This window comes from Hypomesus transpacificus, chromosome 18, assembly GCF_021917145.1.
Source record: "Hypomesus transpacificus isolate Combined female chromosome 18, fHypTra1, whole genome shotgun sequence".
NCBI lineage: Eukaryota > Metazoa > Chordata > Actinopteri > Osmeriformes > Osmeridae > Hypomesus > Hypomesus transpacificus.
In genome coordinates, this window is record NC_061077.1 from 1,339,798 (window position 1) to 1,359,516 (window position 19,719).

Genomic DNA, 19,719 nt, shown 5'->3' on the forward strand with positions numbered 1-19,719 from the left:
TAATCGCTAAAGGAAAACATGATCGTAACTACTGGAGGTAGTTCCTTGTGGGCGGTAGTGTGTATAGTTCATCGGCGGTAAAATAACTTACTGTCGGCTTTAGCTTAATTTCACTTTGTCTACGACAGCGACGTGATGACAGAATTAAAACCTTGTAAGGTGTGCAATGTCTCACGGCAGAAATCATACGGCTTGGTGGTTTCTTCTTTAACACAACTGAAGATTAAAGGTAAACAAGTAAACAGGCGTGAAGTATGATGCGCGCTGGCCATTCACTGTTTCAGTATTGTAAGCTATTTAGTTTAGCAAATGTATTGGTAGCAGCGAGTCACACGTTGCAAAGGAGTAGCACTAACTTAATGAGAAAATAATTACTCGACTTTGTGTATTTAGTGGTCCGTCAGTGGTATCAGTTTAAAACTGTGTAGCCAATATGTCCAATATGTTTTTCACAAAGTCTTACGAACCAACCACAATAATTCATGGGTTTATTGAAAGCCTCTAGCAACAAAAAAAAGCGTCAACTCATATGATAGCCTACTCATGGGCAGTCTCTTGTCTTAGATCTTTGCCCCACATTTCCTTCTTGCGCGGACTTGCCTGACACTATGCATCGCTCCATTCCTAGTGTGCTATTCACAAGGAGGGGTGCAAACCTCCCACGTCTTCTGAGCAAAACGTGAATGTTAGAATGCTCCTTTCAGGACTCGTGGTTTCAATGTAAGTAGAAACCTCAGCAGTTGCAACCACAGTTTTGCTAAATAAAGAAGTAAAGACGCCTTAGTTTATTGCTCAACGAGAACACGGCTTGGCACACTGGAAGCAACATTCCACTTGGCTATCGGAATGCATCCTAGCCCGACCACATTCTATGTCTACGTATAGGCTACATGTATGGGACATCATTGTCGCGGACTGAAACATTTCATGTCGGGGAACATGTTCCCTCATTCAAATTATAACCTTGAATCTGACTCCAAATGTCACTGTACCTCATTTAATTAACCTTTCAAGTTCAACAATTTTTTTCTGAAATGTCTTGAAACGTGTCTTGATATACTTTGTTGTTGTTTTTTGTACCATTCCTCCTTTAGGATGCGAGTCTCTTGGCTTCGATCCAGACGCCGTCTCTGTGGTTTTAGAAGATGACGGGACAATAGTAGAAGACGAGGCCTACTTCTTGTGCTTACCACCCAACACAAAGTTCATGCTTTTGCACCAAAGAGAGATATGGGCCCCACTTAAAAAAAGTGGGTGTTTTTTGTTGTTGATCAAAGTTCCATTGTAATGTAATTCATATCTTCAATGCCAACATTCAGTTACAGTATAAAATGTAAAACGTTTTTGAATACAAAGTTTCAGTCAAATCCAGAAACCAAAAAGTTGGGTTGTTCTACAAACCAACTATAGCTTCGGGATTAACCCAGTCTGGGAATGTCACCCAGCCTCCACTATGTCCTCCTGTCTCTGAGACTGACTGACATAGTGTCTCTCTTCCCCTGCAGTTGACGGAGGGACGGCATGGCTGACCAGGGACTCTATGGACCTGGAGACAGTGGAGGCAGATTCAGTGGACAGCTCATTGGCTGTACCCCACTCCTGGCAGTCCCTGGCTCAGCAGCTGAGACAGGACCTGGCCAGCATTATCCTCATGTCTGAGGCTGACCTGCAGGTAACCTCACGCTAACACCCACAAAAAGTTATTCACAAACGGCTCGCAGCTTCGCTCAGGTCTAGCTTGGATGTTCCAATAGAAAACAAGGCAACAAACTGATTTTGTCACTGACGCCCGCTAGAGTTGCATTCAGTTAATACATGGTCTTACATTTAAACTAATACTAGGGAGTAATATAGGGAGTATATAATAGGGAGTCAGATGGCTAAGCGGTGAGGGAGTCGGGCTAGTAATCAGAAGGTTGCCGGATCGACTCCCCGCTGTGCCAAATGATGTTGTGTCCTTGGGCAAGGCACTTCACCCTACTTGCCTCGGGGGGAATGTCCCTGTACTTACTGTAAGTCGCTCTGGATAAGAGCGTCTGCTAAATGACTAAATGTAAATGTAATACGATTAATTCTACTGGATCCCTGTCAAGGACAAAGGAGATGCATTGTTGAGTTCTGACAATCAACGACTAGATTCAGGCTGGGTCAGGAGGAGCAGGCTTTGAACATGTCAGACGGTCACTGCGGTGAGCCTCCACGTTTTTGGGTCACGTTTTTTGGTTTCCCTCCCCAGTCCCTGGTGGACGTCCCTGGCTTGGAGCTGGCCTCCGCCCTGGGCTTCCAGGAGAACAAGGCTCAGAACCTCCAGGAGACCCTTCAGAGGGTGTTGGACCGCAGGGAGGAGGAGAGGCAATCCAAGGAGCTGCTCCAGCTGTACCTCAGAGCTGTGGAGAAGGAGGACAGCCAGCCTGCCCTGCCCAGCCAGACCGGTAGGAATGAGAAACATCTGGTACAGATAGCTAAAGCCCTGCCCAGGAAGGACCACTAGGTCTGAATCCTGTGGGATCTCAGAGGAAGTGATGGGTGTAAGCGGGATCCAGCGTACAAAGTGTGTGAAAGACACTTGCACCTTTTGCGTACCTTTTAGATATGAACATTGTTTGACTAAGCAGGTGTGGGGTGTTGCTTCAGGGTGTGGCCTCCTGCTCAGACTAGCACCATAGCCATGAGAGTGTAAAATATATTTATTTTTGTTTCAAGCACTGATGAAAGACACACGTGTACTGTGACTTCTCACCCGCCTACAGTCTCTGTACGTGTTGAGTGTGTGTAGCCGGTGTGAATCGGTGAAACTTAATCATCAAGTATGTAATAGGCCATCCGCGTCATTGAATAGTCAGCTTTTCTTTGGCGTAGCTGGTAGTGTTGGCGCTTGGGAAGTCAGCGTCTCAGAGAGGGCGTGTTTGATCCTCGGTGAAGGATGGACACGGTCTGGAAAAACTCTGACGGAACTTGCGAGACCACGTCTGTTACATTCTTGTCACATGTCTCTAGGGGGAGCCGTTGCTCTGACTACGAACAACCATCCCATCATAAGCACATTGGCCGGGTTTCCCAGATTCGTTAAGAAGCTCTTAACGCATCTCAAGAACGTTCTAAGAGCGTTTCTGACCATGCACTCCCTTACTCATTTTGTTCTGATTCTCTCTGACTGTCAGATGATATCAGAAGTTTGTGACACGCTTGTTGTTGTGGTGACAGGGGCAGGTGACATGGACGTGCCAGATGGGATGGAGGTAGACTCATCGTCAGGTTTCATGTCCAGGACTCTGATGGTCATGAAGGGCAAGACCAGCCCTGAGACCAGGCTCTCCAACGAGGAGATCCAGGTACTCACCTCTCCTGTGAACACCACACCTGAGAACACCTGCTTCCAGTCAGTATGACCCCATGACCCCACAGTTACTTAGCTCTTCAGCCAGAATAAGATACGACTGAATGAGGAGAACTAGGGCTGGGAGATAAATCGAATATTAGCGATAATATCGCAATAATTTTTACGACAATGTAAAATGTGAAAATATCGTGAATATCGATATCGTTTTTGCTGGTCCTTGTGTTGCTTGTTTTAAGATCACCGTCTGGCTCCTCTGTGTTCACAGACACCGTTTGTGCACATCCTCACAAAGAGCATGTGCACAAACTGAAAACTGCACTTTCACAGGCACTCTCTTTTGCTCTCTTATTGTCCTGTCACATAAGGACCTCTGCATGAATTGTTCCATGTGAGGTCCATTTTGTCAAGTTGCAAGTACCATGTTATGGCAACTGCTTAAATTTGCGTACACATTTTGTAACAATAGCTGTTCTATCTAAATAGTTGTTGTTTTCCAATGGGGGCAAAAGGAAATCATGTTTTTTTATTATTTAAATGCAAGTGCAAACATATCAAGATAGATATTGAATTGTAACAATTTTGACAATATCGAGATATCAATTTTATATATATATATCGCCCAGCCTTAAGGACAACAAGCCAGCGATACAATAGGAGATTCAGAAGCAGATCATCTTCTGCAGACTGTCAAGTGCTTGAGCCCATATTTCCACTAGGTGGCACTATCCCTCTGTGCTTCACTCACCTCACGTACTGCATGCGGTCCTAGGCAAAACGCAGCAATGAGAAGCTCGCTACATGGTCAAGCTGTAAACTCTGTCAACAAGTAAGAAGACTGCTTGCGACCTGAGGCGATGCATATTTCGTGTGCGTCATGGTGACGGGAGCAGAGACCTCTCTTTTGAAATCCCCATGAGCTTCAGGGAGGAGAACTTCGTCGTTTCCTAAAGCAATTTGTCAAAATGTTTCTTATTTAATAGCTCAAGGTAAAATTATAGTTGTAATATTGATACCAGACCACTTCAATTTAGAGAACCCCTTGAATATGAATCTTGAAATTCCTTTGGGATTAACCAAGTGAATTGAATCATTTCTTTACCACTTATCTGTCCACCTTGAACCATGAACATCATAAAAAGCACTGCTTGGAGTAGTGGTAGTGAGTAAATAAATCCTTTCCGCTTTTTGAAGGAGTTAGCGAGGTTTGCGGCGCAGATTGTGTCTATTTCTAGCCTAGCAGAAAACAAAGCTCCCAATCTGTCCTGCTTTCCTCCATGTGCAGATGGTGGTGAGTAAGGGCGCAGCCTCCATGGAACAGGTGCTGGGCTGGGGCCCTGAGAGGACCTCGGCTCTGCTGCAGGCCTGCGAAGGAGAGCTGACCAGGAGACTGCAGAAGGTCCAGGCCATGCACTCTCTCACCGCCTCCTCCATCTCCCCCTCACAGCAGGATGGCACTCTGCCCTCAGCGGACAGCCCGGACCAGCACACGCCAGTCAAGCGTAGCAAGTAGGCTAACACGGTGCTCCCTGAACACTGGGGCTGATGAGAGCACATGTTGCCTGCGCCGAAGGGGAAGGATGATAAGCCTCGCTGTTAGCGCTAGCCGTTCATGTTGATGTATGCCTCCATCAGGGAATGCTGATGAGGCAGATGGATGAAATTAGCCAAGATAACACATCTGGGAGTATGGGGGGTGAAGGGAGGGGTGGGGGTGGGGGGGGCAAAGCCTATTTGTCATGAGCCAAAATACATTTGCATGTATATATTTTTTTTTTTGCTTAACTCGTGTTTATGAGAGAAGCTGGGAGAGGACCACTTGTGGTGTGTGTTGATAGAGTTCTCAAGACGTGGATATTGAACCCTGAAATGTCCAGATTTGGGGTTATGTGCACCGTCTGTTCTAGAGGGTTTGCCATGGCTCTTATCCCCAAGCAAGTGATTGATCCTCTACCTTAACAGACGGGAGTCTTAATAAATCATAATTATCTGAGAGAGACAGAAAGTTGAGGAAAGAAGGCGGTAATGGCTTAGAACAATTTGTCTCTGCCGCTGACTTAAAAAGTTGCGTCCATATTTGCCTCTGTTTGTTCATTCTTTAGACCCAACAAAGCCTCACACTTGAAGTTATTATTTTTTGACTCACAAATCAAGTTCACTTTTCAAATAATGACCAAACTATGTGCTATGATATGCAGATACTCCTTAGCTTATATTATACATTGTACTTAAACTGTGTCGTATAGAAGCCACTTTTTCTGCGCTTGTGTTTTGGACACCAGTACCCCCTAATTATAGAAGGGATGAGTGATTGTGATGTAACCATGCATGTGCGCCCATGTGAGTCATGTTTGTGCGTTGATACGACAGCTCTGTGATATCATACCCCCTGGTCTATACCATGAGCACTTCTAGCCCCATTATCACATATCACACAATACAGGGTGGTGTTTGAGAACATGTTACCAGACATGACAGAACCAGGAGAATATTTCACCTTAAAAACAGGCTTATGTTATTTTGGATTCAATTAAAAAATGGTGTCCTCAACCTGAACGCTCCCTTAAAGGCTGGCATAAGTTCATCCCTTTCCAACCTAATTTTGTTCCTATGAAATATATGGTGTTATTGTCATGTAATGTATTAGTAACATGTTTTTATGGGAGCTCTGTGTGTACGTTTTTTAAGTCAGTGTCCTAATGAGGCACTTTGTTTTTGCATGTTTGCTTTGCTGTTGAAAGGAGGCAGAACACTGCTTCCAGTATTACTTTGACCAATCACAGAATGATGTCTTCCTGACTACAATAAACTGTAACTTGGACCTGTACCGTGACAACGGTATTGTTCCTTTTACGTTGAGAAAATGCGAGGCGCCTCTAAATGGCTCAAACGGTGTACGTTCACATGCAGCACGTGTTTGGGTTTTATTGAGGTATTTTAACGAGGGATGCTGTAGGTGAGCCGCACGCCAGACAAGTCCTAAAGGACGGTTGTGGAGGCTTTGTTAAAAGGTACTCGTTTGGAGGAACATTGGTGACGCCTTCCATCATAATGAACTCGTCGCTCGTCTCCATCAGCGTCCAGCTCCTGACCACAAACCCTGGGAGGAAATCACAGCGCCTGCCAATGGTTATTCAGTCTCCCTGTAAGCAGCTCCATTCAGATGCTAAGTACCGTGTGTCACACAGCTGTAATTTTAGAGTTGGTGCATATTGAGCTGAACAGTGTGTGCGTGCGTGTGTGTGTGTGTGAGCCAGAGTTGCCTTTTGGTTTTGCACAGCTACTTAATATCTTTCAGTGGTTGGTAAATGGAGTTCATGGTGTGTGTAATGCCTTTGGCTTTGATTCGACTGAACCAGTTACACACAACTCAGCAGCCTTAGAGAAGACAAAGTACCTATGGTAATACTGTTATACAAGGGAGCGCACCACCAACAGCCCAAGTCAATGTGAGCTATCGTTGTTGTTCCTGCAAAGCATACACTTCAGTTTTGTTTTAGAGAGAGAGCTGAACGATCATGCCTCCAGATTCGATTCTGTTGTCTTTTAAATGTCAAGGTAATGTCATCTAATGGGTCAGTGTCCATGACTGAACACGTTTATTCAGGCCGACGTGACAGTACCGTGGCCTTAAACCCGTACAGTCCACCCTCCGTTGGAGGAGAGATTGGAAGTTCTTGGAAACAACTACATCAGTAGCTCGTCTGGAACAGAGCTGAATGGAGTTCTCACAAGACATCTTGAAGACTTTAATCTGATGATAAATTTATAATTTGAATTCAAACAAAGGGTACATGTTATTGCCTGTTACTGTGAACCCTTACTGGGGACTCATCTCTTCTCTATTTCCACGAACAAAGGGAGAGAAACAGAGAAAATGTTAGCGAGCGGATGCTAAAGTGTCCGACAAGAGGCGATTTAATCTGTGTGAAGAACCCTTTAATGGCTGTTTTGATAGAGAAGGACCTGTAGAGGATCGAGAAGTGCATGAATAATGTATGCAGGTTAACACAATCACCATGAACTGCTTCTACGACACCAGCAGTTGATTTGACTTTCAAAGTACTTCACTGCATTAATTCAATGTTTTCGGAAGCGAATTACTGAACCTTGTAAAGTCTGCATCAGACTGAAGTCAAGTTTGCATAGGGTGATTTTAGGTTATCATTATATTTCGTTGTAATAGTGGTGTTTCCCAAGAAAGGGTCACTGTTATATATTTTGTATGGTTAACTTTCTGACAGATAATAGTTAAACTAAAACATTTTACTTTATTTTGAATAGAAACGGGCAAATTGGTTCAAATCTTTCAAGGACATCTGACAGCATTAACATCACTTTAGCAACATTATGTATTACTTACCACTAATACAAAAACATTGGAAAATGTGAATGGAAATAATGGCAACAGGACTTGCTAAACCAAATATGTAATTTGAATACATTTGGATATGATAGGCTTTATTCTGCTTGCATCTTAAAATCCATAACATATTGGGTCATACTAACATATGTGACATCTATTTCTCACTTTGCTCCTGGGTGGTGGTGATACTTGAGTACTTGATCTTCCACCCTTTGTGTTTCCCTGAGGCGTCAGACCTGAACGTGATGTGGACCTGGTAACTTCCTGTGTCGATCTGTCCTGGCGAGGAAGATCCACAGAAGGGTCCGTACTCCTGGCCCTCGGTCGATATCTTAAGATTGGGGAGCAGAAGGAAGATTTGGGGAAAATCAGCGAGTTAGCTTGCAGGGGGTTTGATTTGTGGTTGCGTTTGACTGTTGATGTATGTCTAACTGACGTAGGAAAGGACAGCATGGCTATACATCTCACACGGCAACAGCCGGCTCAGACAGGTTTCCTTCAGAAGCATGAGAAGGAATACGATTACTTATTCATTGGCTCCAGACTTCCCGACCTGTTGTGTTAAAGAGAGTCATCAAGGGTGTGGTGAGGTAAAAACAAATTACGTTTTTCCCGTTGACGTCTAAGAACTGACCTTCAGGTTGTCGTAGGGACAAGGGACATCGGGGTGACCCTCGACGTCAAAGGGTTCGGAGAAGTCCAGAATGATCCGGGACCCCTGTGGCAGCCGGATGGTGTAGTCACACGTGCACATGCTGGGGTAGGGAGATGGGTACCCTGGACTAGTCAGCTCCCCTGACTGCTCTGTCAGAACCTGGACCTGGCAAGGCACTAGTCACAACACACACCCGGGCCCAGAAACAATCACACTGTTCATCGATCCACACTCGTTTGCTTTAGCCTGCTACTTTGGAGTTGATTTGTTTTGTTTATGTGTTTATTTATTTATTTTTGTATTGAAGGCACAGTCATTAATTTCTGACCCAGCCCCCTAGTGATGCCTTTGATTTTCTGTTAGATATGGTCGAGTGAAAAAATGCGTCTGCCATTTTGAAAAGAGTAAGTATTGCTGAGAAAACAGCTTTTAATTTTAAAACATTATCCTTGTTATTTAATGTGAGTTAACTAATGCACCATCACACATTTCCAAGTGAAGAGCTGAAAGAAAGTCAGAAAGTACCGGAAAATATGACAACAAACTGACATTTCGAGGGAGGCTGACTAGCTGTAATTTTGTATAATAAAAAAAACCTTAAAGGGGGTAATCAGTTTTGCCCACTCATCCCACACTATCTGGTGTCACATTTTACTCAGGCAAAGAATAACAATTTAAGACACGTCTCCGTCGGTAATTGTGATTAATTACCTGGCATCAGTACACTATTAGGGCTGCAAACAGGTATCCATTTTCGAAAGCCTTTTTCAGTGTGGGTCTCCCTTGGGAGTCGACAGTAATTAACCCGGCCCTGTGCCGGCTGCCACAGATCAACTGGCTCTTACATCAGTCAGCTTCTCCAGTCTCAAATTAGTTGGCAATCACTCAGGCAACATGATAATGGGCTACTGTCTTATACACAGCATGCCCCTCTTATATTAACGAGGAGTACATTCTCCACAAACATAAAAATATATTACCTTTAAAAATAACTATTTACTTTTAAATAAAACATTGGTTTATTTTTTATTCAGAATAGCTACAAGGGGGGGGGGGGGGGAAGGGACTGCCAATCCAATGTATTTAAATTGAAGGCTAAACTTTGACAGTTTAGCACAATGCTGCTCGCCTTTACTTCTATACGTCTTTTGTATTTTTTATTTTGTACCCACAATCTAACTGTGATAAACTTCAAGATGATATGGATGTATTTATTCATGCATTCCATGGAGTTGCTGACGTAGGACTGGAATAAGGGACAGCGGTTGAACTCTGGGAATTCAGTCAACCTAATGATGATCTCTGACTCACGCCCCCAACCCCAGTCACCAGGACTGGATGGAGAAAGGAGCAGTTGGAATGTTATCTAGGGATATATCACAAGGGCGTTCAAACATGTTATTTGTCAAATCAATAAAATACTTCCGTGACTACACACCATCAATCAGTGTTTGACTCTGTCTGACAATGTATGAAAGATGGTGAAAAGGTTCATGTGTCATTATTGTTGAATAATTTTGTGATCATGAGTCCCCCAATCGTCTTACCAGTGCAGGATCTGTTGTTGTCATGGAGAAGGTATCCCAACCTGCATGAGCAGTAATAGCCACCAACATAATTGTGACAGTAATGATCACACACAGCATCTCCCTCCACCGGGCTCAGACACTCGTTGACATCTACGAAACCAGTAAGACAGAGAGAAGAGCTGGTTACCTCACAGAGCAAAAGTCTACCAAGAGCCTAGTCGACACGGAAACAAACAAACAAAAATGTTCCCTCTGTATTCCCTAAATATAATATAAAATGGCAAATTTAACTCCTAACAATCACAATATTAACAAACTTCACTAATAACTTTTTTTCTGCATGTTGTTGGATCGGGATGACAGCAGCAAAGGTGTCAAGCGCCCACATCACCTTCGGAGGTGTAAAATGCGTGAAAGCCTGTGAAACGGCCCTCGTTAGAGTAGTCACTCCTGAAGACCACAGACATAGTGTTCCCGGCCGACAGGACAACCGTGTTCCTAGGAGCGTCCTCATATCCTTTCTCTCCGTCGCCACAGAAACGCAAAGTCTCGTTTGCCTCGGCCAGCACCTTGTTTGATCACAACAAAGACGTCAAGCTGAGTTGAAATACAAAGGATAGACAACAAAGTAAAGAAAAAGTACAGTTGGTTCCTGGGTGGAGGTAATTGTCAGCTTGGCATACCTGGATGTAGTCATATTGGCAGTTCTCTGAAGGCTCCAGGCTGAAGTGGGTGAAGTAGAGTTTGACCCGGTGGCCTTCCAGAACGCTGATGTTCCACACGGCGTGATGGTTGTTAGGGTACGGGCGGGGGAAGTCTGGGGAGGTGAAACTGCCAAACAGGCCGGTCATCTTCACCGTCTGGGACACGGGCAACAGGGCGACCAGGGCAAACACACAAAACACACTGGGGGAAATAAGGCCAAGACTTCACCACACAAACTCCACAAGCTTCCTTCATCGTCAGTGAATAAACAACAACAAAAACATACTCATCCATCTTGGCCGCTGCAGGTTGCCAGGAGGTGCAGTATAACAGATTGCCTTTTGTGTTGTTTTAGTGTGTCTAACTGACTACCTGTGAACCCTGTGTCCTTGAGGTTAATGACCGTACTAGAGAGCTTAGAATCAACAACGAATGATGGACAAATCAATTCTTCCATCCGTGTTGACTATTTGCTCCCAACACTGCATTTCTCATGGTGTTAGCGATGATCCTACAGATATTCAGTTGTAACTGCTCCACATTTGTGTCGCAGCCTATTTCAAAAGGGAAAGTTAACTGCAAAAAAGTTGAGAGACTTGGGAGATGTCAAAATGATCACATGCTAAAAGCTATAGAGTGATTGTATTTAGTCATGCTACGTGTCTCATTCACGAGTTAGCATAAAGTGTTGAGTTGAGTGCTGAAGAGCTTTGAGTTGGAATGCAATGTATGGACATGTTTTGTTTATATAGCCTAATAATGTTGACGTGTCGCCAATCTACCCTGACGATGACTGCGTATGCAAAAAAACAAAACAAACGGCTAATACTGGGACATGCTTCAGACAACTGAGAAAGCTTTTCCTGTCCCAACAGACAGTGATGATAATCAGACAGGATAGGGGCAGCTAATTATTTCTGACCTCGCTATTATAATTGCTGGGTTGCGTGATGTTTGAATAAAAAGGTGGGAAACATAAATACACCGTCCTCTAACATGCTTGTTTACACCTAATCATCAGTGGATGGAGTGATAAAGCGACGGGAGAAAAAAACTAAAGCTGTGTGTTTCACCGATGAATGGCAATATAATACATCCGGTTTGGAGGGGTTGGGGCGCGGGGGGAGAGCGTTGACGGGAATAAAGAGTAGCACCTGTACGGCTCCAATTACGTCGAGAGCAAAATAGATGCAAAAGGTTTTTGTGATAGAAAAGCTATTCATTCCCACACTATGGCTTGTCTAAACGACACCGCATTTTTGCAGTTATTATAAGTGATGGGGCCTTTCAACTGGTAACAAATGCTTGCTAAGTAAGCTTATAATAGCCCCCCCATCCCACTCCCCCCCCCCTCCACAATTTCCATTGCACCACAACTCTAATGGACTATGTTGGTGCTGGATTATAATAATTATCTATGTAAACGTCAGTGGTAATTTCCCTTTGCTGAAGACCCGTCTCATTATCCCCTTTTCATACCGTACCATAACCTCTGCCTCCTCTTCTCTCTGTCTTCTGGGTCTGGAGCCCTGGAGCCTCTGTGGTTGATTGGGCTTGGTGGACATATTGTGTGTCTCATAACTGGTAACGATGGTGTGCTGCAAAGCACCCTTTGATGGTCAAGTGTGTGTTTCTGTCTGGTGAAGAAAAAGGATACATCTCCTTCTTGATGAGTCTGACGTTTTATAAACCAGACGTCGGTACAGTATCTCTGTCACAGAGTAACGGTCCTTCATGAAGAACATGGAGAGATAAAAGAGGTGACAATGCAAAGAAGGTGCGGATGAAGAGAGGAAGAGAAAGAAAACAAACGTTCTGGTAGTTGAGACGCATTTAAGACACTTAGATATGTGTTATGACTGCCTGCCGCTAACGTTTTTGGAAATAATTAGGCCTACATGCTACTATCTTTGTGAGAAAGAAAATCGGAAGAAAACTGCAATTACATGCTGCCAGTAGGCCTATCAATCTTTTTGTACTCTTTAAGCTCTCTATTTGTGAATTTAATCTCCTTATTTATAGGAAAATAAGATGTCTGGGCAAGGAGGAAAATACTAATTCTGTTTAAGAGGAGATTAATGAGTAGAAACAGATTTTCAGGCTGAGCTTAATGGCAAATTGCAAAAACAAAATTGCCTTGTCAGTAACATGGAAAGATACCAGATAATACTCATATAATTGTGGCATGGGACTGTCAAACTGTTTATTTTAATGAATTGGATATAGGCTACAGAAAAAGAAAAAAAAGCGACTTGTCAATGACAGTCTGATTCGTCTTCCACCAGTTTGATAAACAAAAACCAAGTGCTTTGTTTAGGCACACAGTATACCTTTGACTTGTATTGCAGTTGTAGAGCAATCGCACTCATTCACCCTACGCTGGTTTATCTATTGATCGTAACGACCTTTGAGCATGGGGTGTAATCGTGTTGTTGTGTTCCAATAAGTGACGAATCCCTGCTTCCCTAATTGTTGGAATCTTCACCATCAGACTCATTCGCTAATCTAACACCAAGAGGTTTGTCAAAATCTTTCCAGTTTCTGATTGTCCATCCAGCCAATCAGAAATGGTTAATTAGCCCAGAGGAAGGATTACATTCTGAAAGTTGTTCAGCGCTACCAAGTTTCAGAGTCCTAATAGGGGATGGCTGTAGCTCAGTGGTAGACAAGCAACTCGTTGGTCCTCCCTGTACCGTGCTTTTCATAAAAGCGTCTCCTTAATGAAAACATTATTGTCTTTTCATGTGTCCAGCTGTCATGTGTGAATGTGAATGCGTTTCACATGTGTTTGTGAAAGTACTGTCTGACTTATTTCCAACAGGGCCACTCATACGTTTTGGCGGTGCTCTGAAAGGCATCACTGACATCACTGACGACATTCAATATCACTGCGCACGCACCCATTGCCACCAGAAAAAAAACTGAAAACGATGGGCACGTGCGTCATGAATTACCCACCCAATTTAACATACGCAACTTCAATGCTTAATTTATGCGCACACATCCAGTGATAAACAGTTCTCCACATATACTCAAAACAGGCTCTTTTTATTCCAGCATGCGCCAGTCACTGCTCTCCATGAGTTCTTTCTCCAGCCCGCTGTACCATAGATAATGAAGTGCTTCCTCATAAGAAGTCAGCCAGTCATTCAATTGGGAATAGGCCGCATGCGATCAATTGAAAGGAGAACACGACAATGACAGTAGCCATGTTCTGATGTCGGAGGGTGGAGCCGCGGAGCAGGGCGAGAGCATCGGATCAATGCGGAACCCAGATGTGGCGGAGGGAGGAAGATACAGCAAGCTTTGCTTCTCTGATCCGCGCTCGAGCGGAAAGAGCTCCCCAGGCCCCCACGCGACATCACAAACCTCCTAACAGTCTCGCTCTGACACCTCCGTGAACATCTTCGTCCGGCTGCAAATGATACCCGCCCAACAATGGTAATGTCTCACAGTTGTCAAGGGATACCTTAGTGGGTATAGCAACCTTACTGTGGCACAATGTTTGTCTCTCTTACTAACTCTCAAAACAAGTAATCACGCCAGTGTCTTGGCCGCCCACATACGTAGCGTATTGTAATTAACGACATGAATAAGGAGGATGTGTTCTAGATTTGAATACCCGAGAACAAGTAAAAAGCCACCACTGCAATTTCACAGTATAATTTATACTTAGGTATTTATGAATGTGTAATGCTGTTCCTACCTGGCAATCGGCCTTGTGTACCATTAGGCCACATTATAGGGTATAGGCCTGGATTAGACTGGTGAAATTTGTAATACACGTTGGCCATGCTGCATATTGTCTCAGAGACTGAAGTCTGAGGTAAGGTAGCCTGCATACTTTGCAATTAAAACTCTCTATAACATATGCAAGTATAATGACAATAACTATGTGACTATGTAAGGACCAAGGAAACCAAGGAAACAGCTTTATGAGGACTATTGACACGTATGATGTCACAGACATTGCCTATGCTGTATATTGTCTCAGGGACTGAAGCCTTTGATGTAGCATATATATATTGCTATTCAAACTGTCATATGATATATTACATGTACAAAAACCAATGCTTAATGTGTGTGAGTATGACAGACAACCTCATGAAGAAATAAACCAAGAAATAATGACCCCCCCCCCAGCCTCACAAAAAGAATGAAACAAATAGAGAAAACAAACTAAACTAAACAAAAGGTTCTCCTTCAGTTCTTTAATCAGAACAGTTGCCTTGCCTGTGGCCCGAGGGTTAGATGTTCACCACATGGAACACAATTGATTGGGTGCCCTCAATATTCCGGGGACATTAGCATTTCTTTGTACTTCAGGGGCCAATCATGTTCTGTTTATGGTTTCCATTACCGTAGCTACCGCTGTAGGTCAGCCTGTGGTTGGTGGGAGAGTGGCAAATGACAAGCACCCACACTTCCTTATTCCAGTTTCTCTGTTGGAATATGGAAGGTGAGGTTTGTGTCATCGCTGTAGAAAGGACCAGAAGGTCATTACTTAAGAAGGTGGTTGAGATGTTTTACTGCAAACTTAGGCCCTCTTGAGAAAAGTAGATTGGATTTCACCTATTGAATTTCTATATCAGTAATGTTCTTAAAATATCTGACTTCAGGTGTGCTATTTATTAATGCCAATGTTTAGAACAGATACCTCAGAATAAATGTTTTTACTTTTTATAAGAAAAGTATTTCTAAATTGATATTACATAACTTATGATCAGTAGGCTATTTTGTTCTGATATTCTAGTATAACGTTAGCTGATATTTTTTTTAACTTCTGCCAACCTTGTCTCAAATTGGAATGTAACCATACTTTAAATATACATAAAACTAGTTTGTAAACCCTCTTGAAAACCTCAACAATCTTCTACAGTTGTCTGGTGGTGGATCTAAGAATGATGAAAACGACACCAGGAAAAAACACACAGCAGAAGTCCGTCAGCTCAAACTGGAAATAAGGTCGACTTTCCTCCACCTGTACCACAGCACCTTTTTCTGTTTAAACCTTGAAGCTAACGATCAAGAAATGACTTTTGATGAATACATGTTGAGACCCTTAACATCGAAGCCTCGTCTGACGTCAGTCTGCCATCAGTCTGCCATTAGTTTTTCAATTTGCTCCCATGCATCTCTCCCTCTTTGAAAGAGGTGCGTCCATTTCTTGGCTGTTCTATCCAGGCCGCAGCATCAACGATTTAACACGCCGCCATAAGGCGGTGAGCCGGTTAGATGACATTGGGAGCCGGAAAATAATGATGAGAAATGGCACACAGCTGCGACTCGAGTTCCTGCATTCCAGTCTTCATTATTACCAAAACGGGGAAAAAAGAAAACGGCAGATTATCCGATCATGCCAAGGCAAGTTTAAGTGACACTGAAATGCTGCAGGTAATGGTCTCAATGAATTCATTGGAATGGCAAAGTATCTCTTGTGACCTCAACAGCCCCCCCCCCCCCTTTCATATTGGAAGAAACAGATTGTTTTCTATTGTTTTAGATGAGTCTGGTGGAAAATGATATGCGCGGAGTGGCACAGTGTGACATTTCTGCGAAAAAGGACCCTTGCCGTTGCCTCCTGTAGACAATGAAGATTTGACACGTTGTTCAGGGGCTAAGTATTGATGCTGTCAGCGCACACTCCAGTGTGTTGACATTTAACGTCTAAATGCTTTACATCACCAGGCGCGTCTCCTTATCTACACTAGCACCTAGACTATTTGACACAAGAGGATTCCACATTGTTAGAGCGACTGCAATCAGGAGTGTCATTCCACAAGGGCCCAATTGTCCACATGGAGTTGTAAGAAGAGAGATGCATTCTGGGAGAAATACTTGAGGTTTTCGTCCACTGCTGTGGCAACAAATCAATTTTTGGTTCAAAGGTCTCCAGAGGCAGAGCTAATTTCGTGCTCTAATCGTGAAAGGCAGGACTGTGATTGGGACTGTTATTGCACACATACAAGACATCGACGTGTTGAGACACGGTGGTCAGACACATTACCGAGGGAGGCTTTTTCTTCACTTGTATCTATTTCCTGAGATGTCACTCGGGAGAACTAGGGCACAACTGGAGGAAAAGTAAGGAAAAGTAAACCGAGTCAACCAATGTCACATGCTCCTCATTTTAGATTACATCTAAACTAGCTGGTCATAGGAAGTAGGTCCTATAGGTCTCTAACTCATTTTGTTCACAATACAACATTGATCAATCGCTTTTCAATGTCCTGAAGTCACTATGGTGACCAGTATCCCCCACATCCCATCCTCCTGCATGTGGCGTCTAATTTTCTCAGCTGTGGAATCAGCTTTGAGCGTTATGGAGAGAGACATAATGATCTACTTTTACCCATCCAAATAATCATACCACACACCATCAGCCATTATAACAGCACACTGCAGCTCCCCCTCCCCCCTTTCCATCAGGTTAACCAGAGACGAACACTCTGGGAGAAAGTGGGTAGTTGCATCAGTATCAATTCCACCAGGGTACAATATAACAGCTGTGGTCAGTTGCATTCAATTTCCCCCAGGAGTCAAGGAACTATACTTGTGGATGTGAATCGCTGGTCAGCGAGGATTTTTATGCCTTCAAAGAACATTTTAAGATATAATAATGTGCGATAGACAACATGTAGTAGATAGTGGATAAATCTACCAATTTTATATTCATCTCCTATGACCATTGAAAAAATATATCATGCAGATGTGAATATTAAGGTAATTAATCCACTACAAATCTTTAGTTTTGGAAGCGAAGAGCACAAATAATGTAGATGTAGAACTTAGTCTGCATTTCATTTTAATATAATTCCACAGTTTTCTACATTTACAGAACAACAATTTACAGAACAACAATTGTGTTGATGTTTAGTTAGTGACCAATGGCTAGGTGCTAGTCTAAATGTACTTTTAAATGAAGAGACTGTGGGCTCATGGACTTACAGTCCAATCAGTTGTGCCAAAGCCCTGGTTCAACCAGGAAGGTCCGACTCTTCATCCTTGGAGGTACGGTCGTGCTTCACAACACCTCTCTGCCAGAGAGACTCAACTGAAACATCCACAATCCCCCCTGATAGACCAAAACATGATGAGTGTATGTAGCGCACTTGCTTAGCAACAAATAAGTCCTGACCTATGTATGGTATGATGCAATGTGTGTAATAACAGTCCCAATTACTGTTCTGCCTCTCACGTTTAGAGCACAAAATTAACTGTCTGTTTCTGAGGACCTTTGAACCAGTAATGGATTGTTTGCCAAAGCAGAGAAACCAGTTTTCTCCCAGAATGCATCTTTCTGCTGATGACTCTGTGGACAGTTAGGCCATAGTGAAAGAACACACTTGATTTCAGATTCTGTGCACAAGTTTGCTTTGGATAAAAGGTTCTGCTTAAGGATTACATTTAACTAAGTAATGAAATTACTTCATTGCATCTTCAATGCTGAAAACTTGTTGAAATCTCCTACGCAGAGGTCATCATAATCCAAATGTACTCAGTTCTACCACATTATTTACAGAAAATATCTATTACACATAATAATTTCCTTTACTAGATGACATTTAATGGTTTCTTGTTTTCGAAATGTCTCAACTAGCCAACCATTCTGTCTGCCCATCTCAAATGTCAAAACTAAACAAATTGAGCAGGACGGGCAAAGATGAATAAGACTGCTGCAGGCGTTGCTTCCACGGTCTGCAGGTTAATCAAGTGAGAGTCCTGGCCAAGGGACTTATTTATTTGTGTTTTTACCCATACTCAACCCCCGTGAATGATAGTTACACAAACCCTTGCATTTTGCCCAACAAAATATACACATCAAACACAGTTTTAAGGAGAGATAAGTCTTTGTTTTTCAGTTTGAATATTGACAAAAATATCTAACCGGAACCCCTGTATTCTCCTTTGAACCAATGCCTTAATTGTGCAAGTCATTCTATTGACCTACCCCCAAAACCATCAAACAATCTAGGGTGAACTATTGTTTTATTGTTTTTTTCCAATCACCAGCACTGTCAATTAGTTTTGTACAGGATGATTGATTTTGCTTTCTGACCATGTTCTGCATTGATGAAATACCCATGACGATAAGGAAGAGCCCTTATAGAACTCGTCTTCCCACACCTTCCCATGGAGAACAAAGACCACATAATTAGGTGTTAATTTCGGCCAAAGTGAGAAACGATTTGGCGTTTGCTGTCATAGCCTTTTTAGATCCCGCTGAGTGAAAATAGAATGTGTCAGACATGCAGCACACTGAGATGGATGTTCAGGACGTCGTGATTTCAAAGTTTGGGGGTCCATGCAGGATGTGAACGGATATACAAAAGAATCCCAAGATTTTGATAATGAGTTTAAAATCATTCCTGGTTTGACTTATGACAGTTAAACTTGTCCCAAATTTGATGCCGAAAAAAAAATGAATGTGACCATTTGAAAAGTACTAGTAAACCTCATGACTTTGACATCAGCCAGGCTAAAAATATGTCCTGATCCCTTGCTGTAACACCTTTTCCTCCTCATGTGCCTCCATATTGCCCTCTGTCCACACGCCAAATGTCATCCTGGGTAGGTTCCAGGCTGCTGGCTGCTTACTGAGAAGTCCTTGATGCTCAGGGAAGTACCACTCTCTGTGTGTCTCTCTCACAACTTACAAAAGTTAATACTCCTCAACCACGGGAAATGTTGAAGAAATTAGATTCAGGATGAAGGTCAGTTGGAATGGAAAATAAAATACCTTTTATGAAATATCTTTCATAGTTTCGTCTGAGTCAATCGTGAGTAATAGTACATAATGGACTGAGTAGGTCCAGGAACAAGTTCAACTGGTTCAAAAACTGTTTTCAAGAAAAAACGACAACTATCTAGAATTTGAACTGATTTCTTTGAAGCTGTTTCCCTTTCTACGTAGGAAAAGGTACCAACAAAGGCAATTACTTAGTTATTTCTAAATACATGCAAACATGAAGTCACAATTTAATTTGAATTACACAGTTAGGATGAAACTCATGGCGTCTCCCCCCTTTCAGATCAAAAGCAAAGCAGGAGAAAGGCTTTGGTTGCAGGCATCAGCTTTGATGTTACTTCGCTGCGTTTTCATTTCAGCTCAAGGGTAAAGGAGGCG

At 42.9% G+C, this 19,719-nt stretch overlaps 2 protein-coding genes across 3 annotated transcripts; one reads left to right on the plus strand and one right to left on the minus strand.

Annotated features, from left to right (window-relative positions):
* Positions 1 to 12: 12 nt before the first annotated feature.
* Positions 13 to 6,164, plus strand: dffa (DNA fragmentation factor, alpha polypeptide). Its single transcript, XM_047039515.1, has 6 exons — positions 13 to 229; positions 1,095 to 1,250; positions 1,506 to 1,672; positions 2,237 to 2,432; positions 3,205 to 3,332; positions 4,623 to 6,164. The coding sequence occupies exons 1-6, from the start codon at positions 136 to 138 to the stop codon at positions 4,848 to 4,850; spliced, it is 969 nt and encodes a 322-aa protein (XP_046895471.1). The 5' UTR covers positions 13 to 135; the 3' UTR covers positions 4,851 to 6,164.
* Positions 6,165 to 6,252: 88 nt separating this feature from the next.
* Positions 6,253 to 10,968, minus strand: masp2 (MBL associated serine protease 2). Of its 2 annotated transcripts, none has more exons than XM_047039516.1 (6): positions 10,879 to 10,968; positions 10,571 to 10,793; positions 10,279 to 10,456; positions 9,906 to 10,037; positions 8,338 to 8,534; positions 6,253 to 8,034 (listed from the first exon to the last, which is right to left on the minus strand). In XM_047039516.1, exons 1-6 carry the CDS (start codon positions 10,884 to 10,886, stop codon positions 7,858 to 7,860), a joined length of 915 nt encoding a protein of 304 aa, XP_046895472.1. In that variant the 5' UTR covers positions 10,887 to 10,968; the 3' UTR covers positions 6,253 to 7,857. The 2 variants fall into 2 exon arrangements, with proteins under 2 accessions (XP_046895472.1, XP_046895473.1); XM_047039517.1 differs by having other exon boundaries at positions 10,571 to 10,747; positions 10,879 to 10,954.
* Between the last annotated feature and the right edge of the window lie 8,751 nt (positions 10,969 to 19,719).

Bases quoted from the DNA above. Each gene is read 5' to 3' on its own strand.
- dffa (XM_047039515.1), top strand. From the start codon at position 136: ATGACAGAATTAAAACCTTGTAAGGTGTGCAATGTCTCACGGCAGAAA. The intron at 230-1,094 runs GTAAACAAGTAA...TTCCTCCTTTAG, and splicing joins AACACAACTGAAGATTAAAG to GATGCGAGTCTCTTGGCTTC. The intron at 1,673-2,236 runs GTAACCTCACGC...TTCCCTCCCCAG, and splicing joins TGTCTGAGGCTGACCTGCAG to TCCCTGGTGGACGTCCCTGG.
- masp2 (XM_047039516.1), bottom strand. The intron at 10,457-10,570 runs GTATGCCAAGCT...TGATCAAACAAG, and splicing joins GCCAATATGACTACATCCAG to GTGCTGGCCGAGGCAAACGA. The intron at 10,038-10,278 runs GTGATGTGGGCG...CTGGTTTCGTAG, and splicing joins CGCATTTTACACCTCCGAAG to ATGTCAACGAGTGTCTGAGC.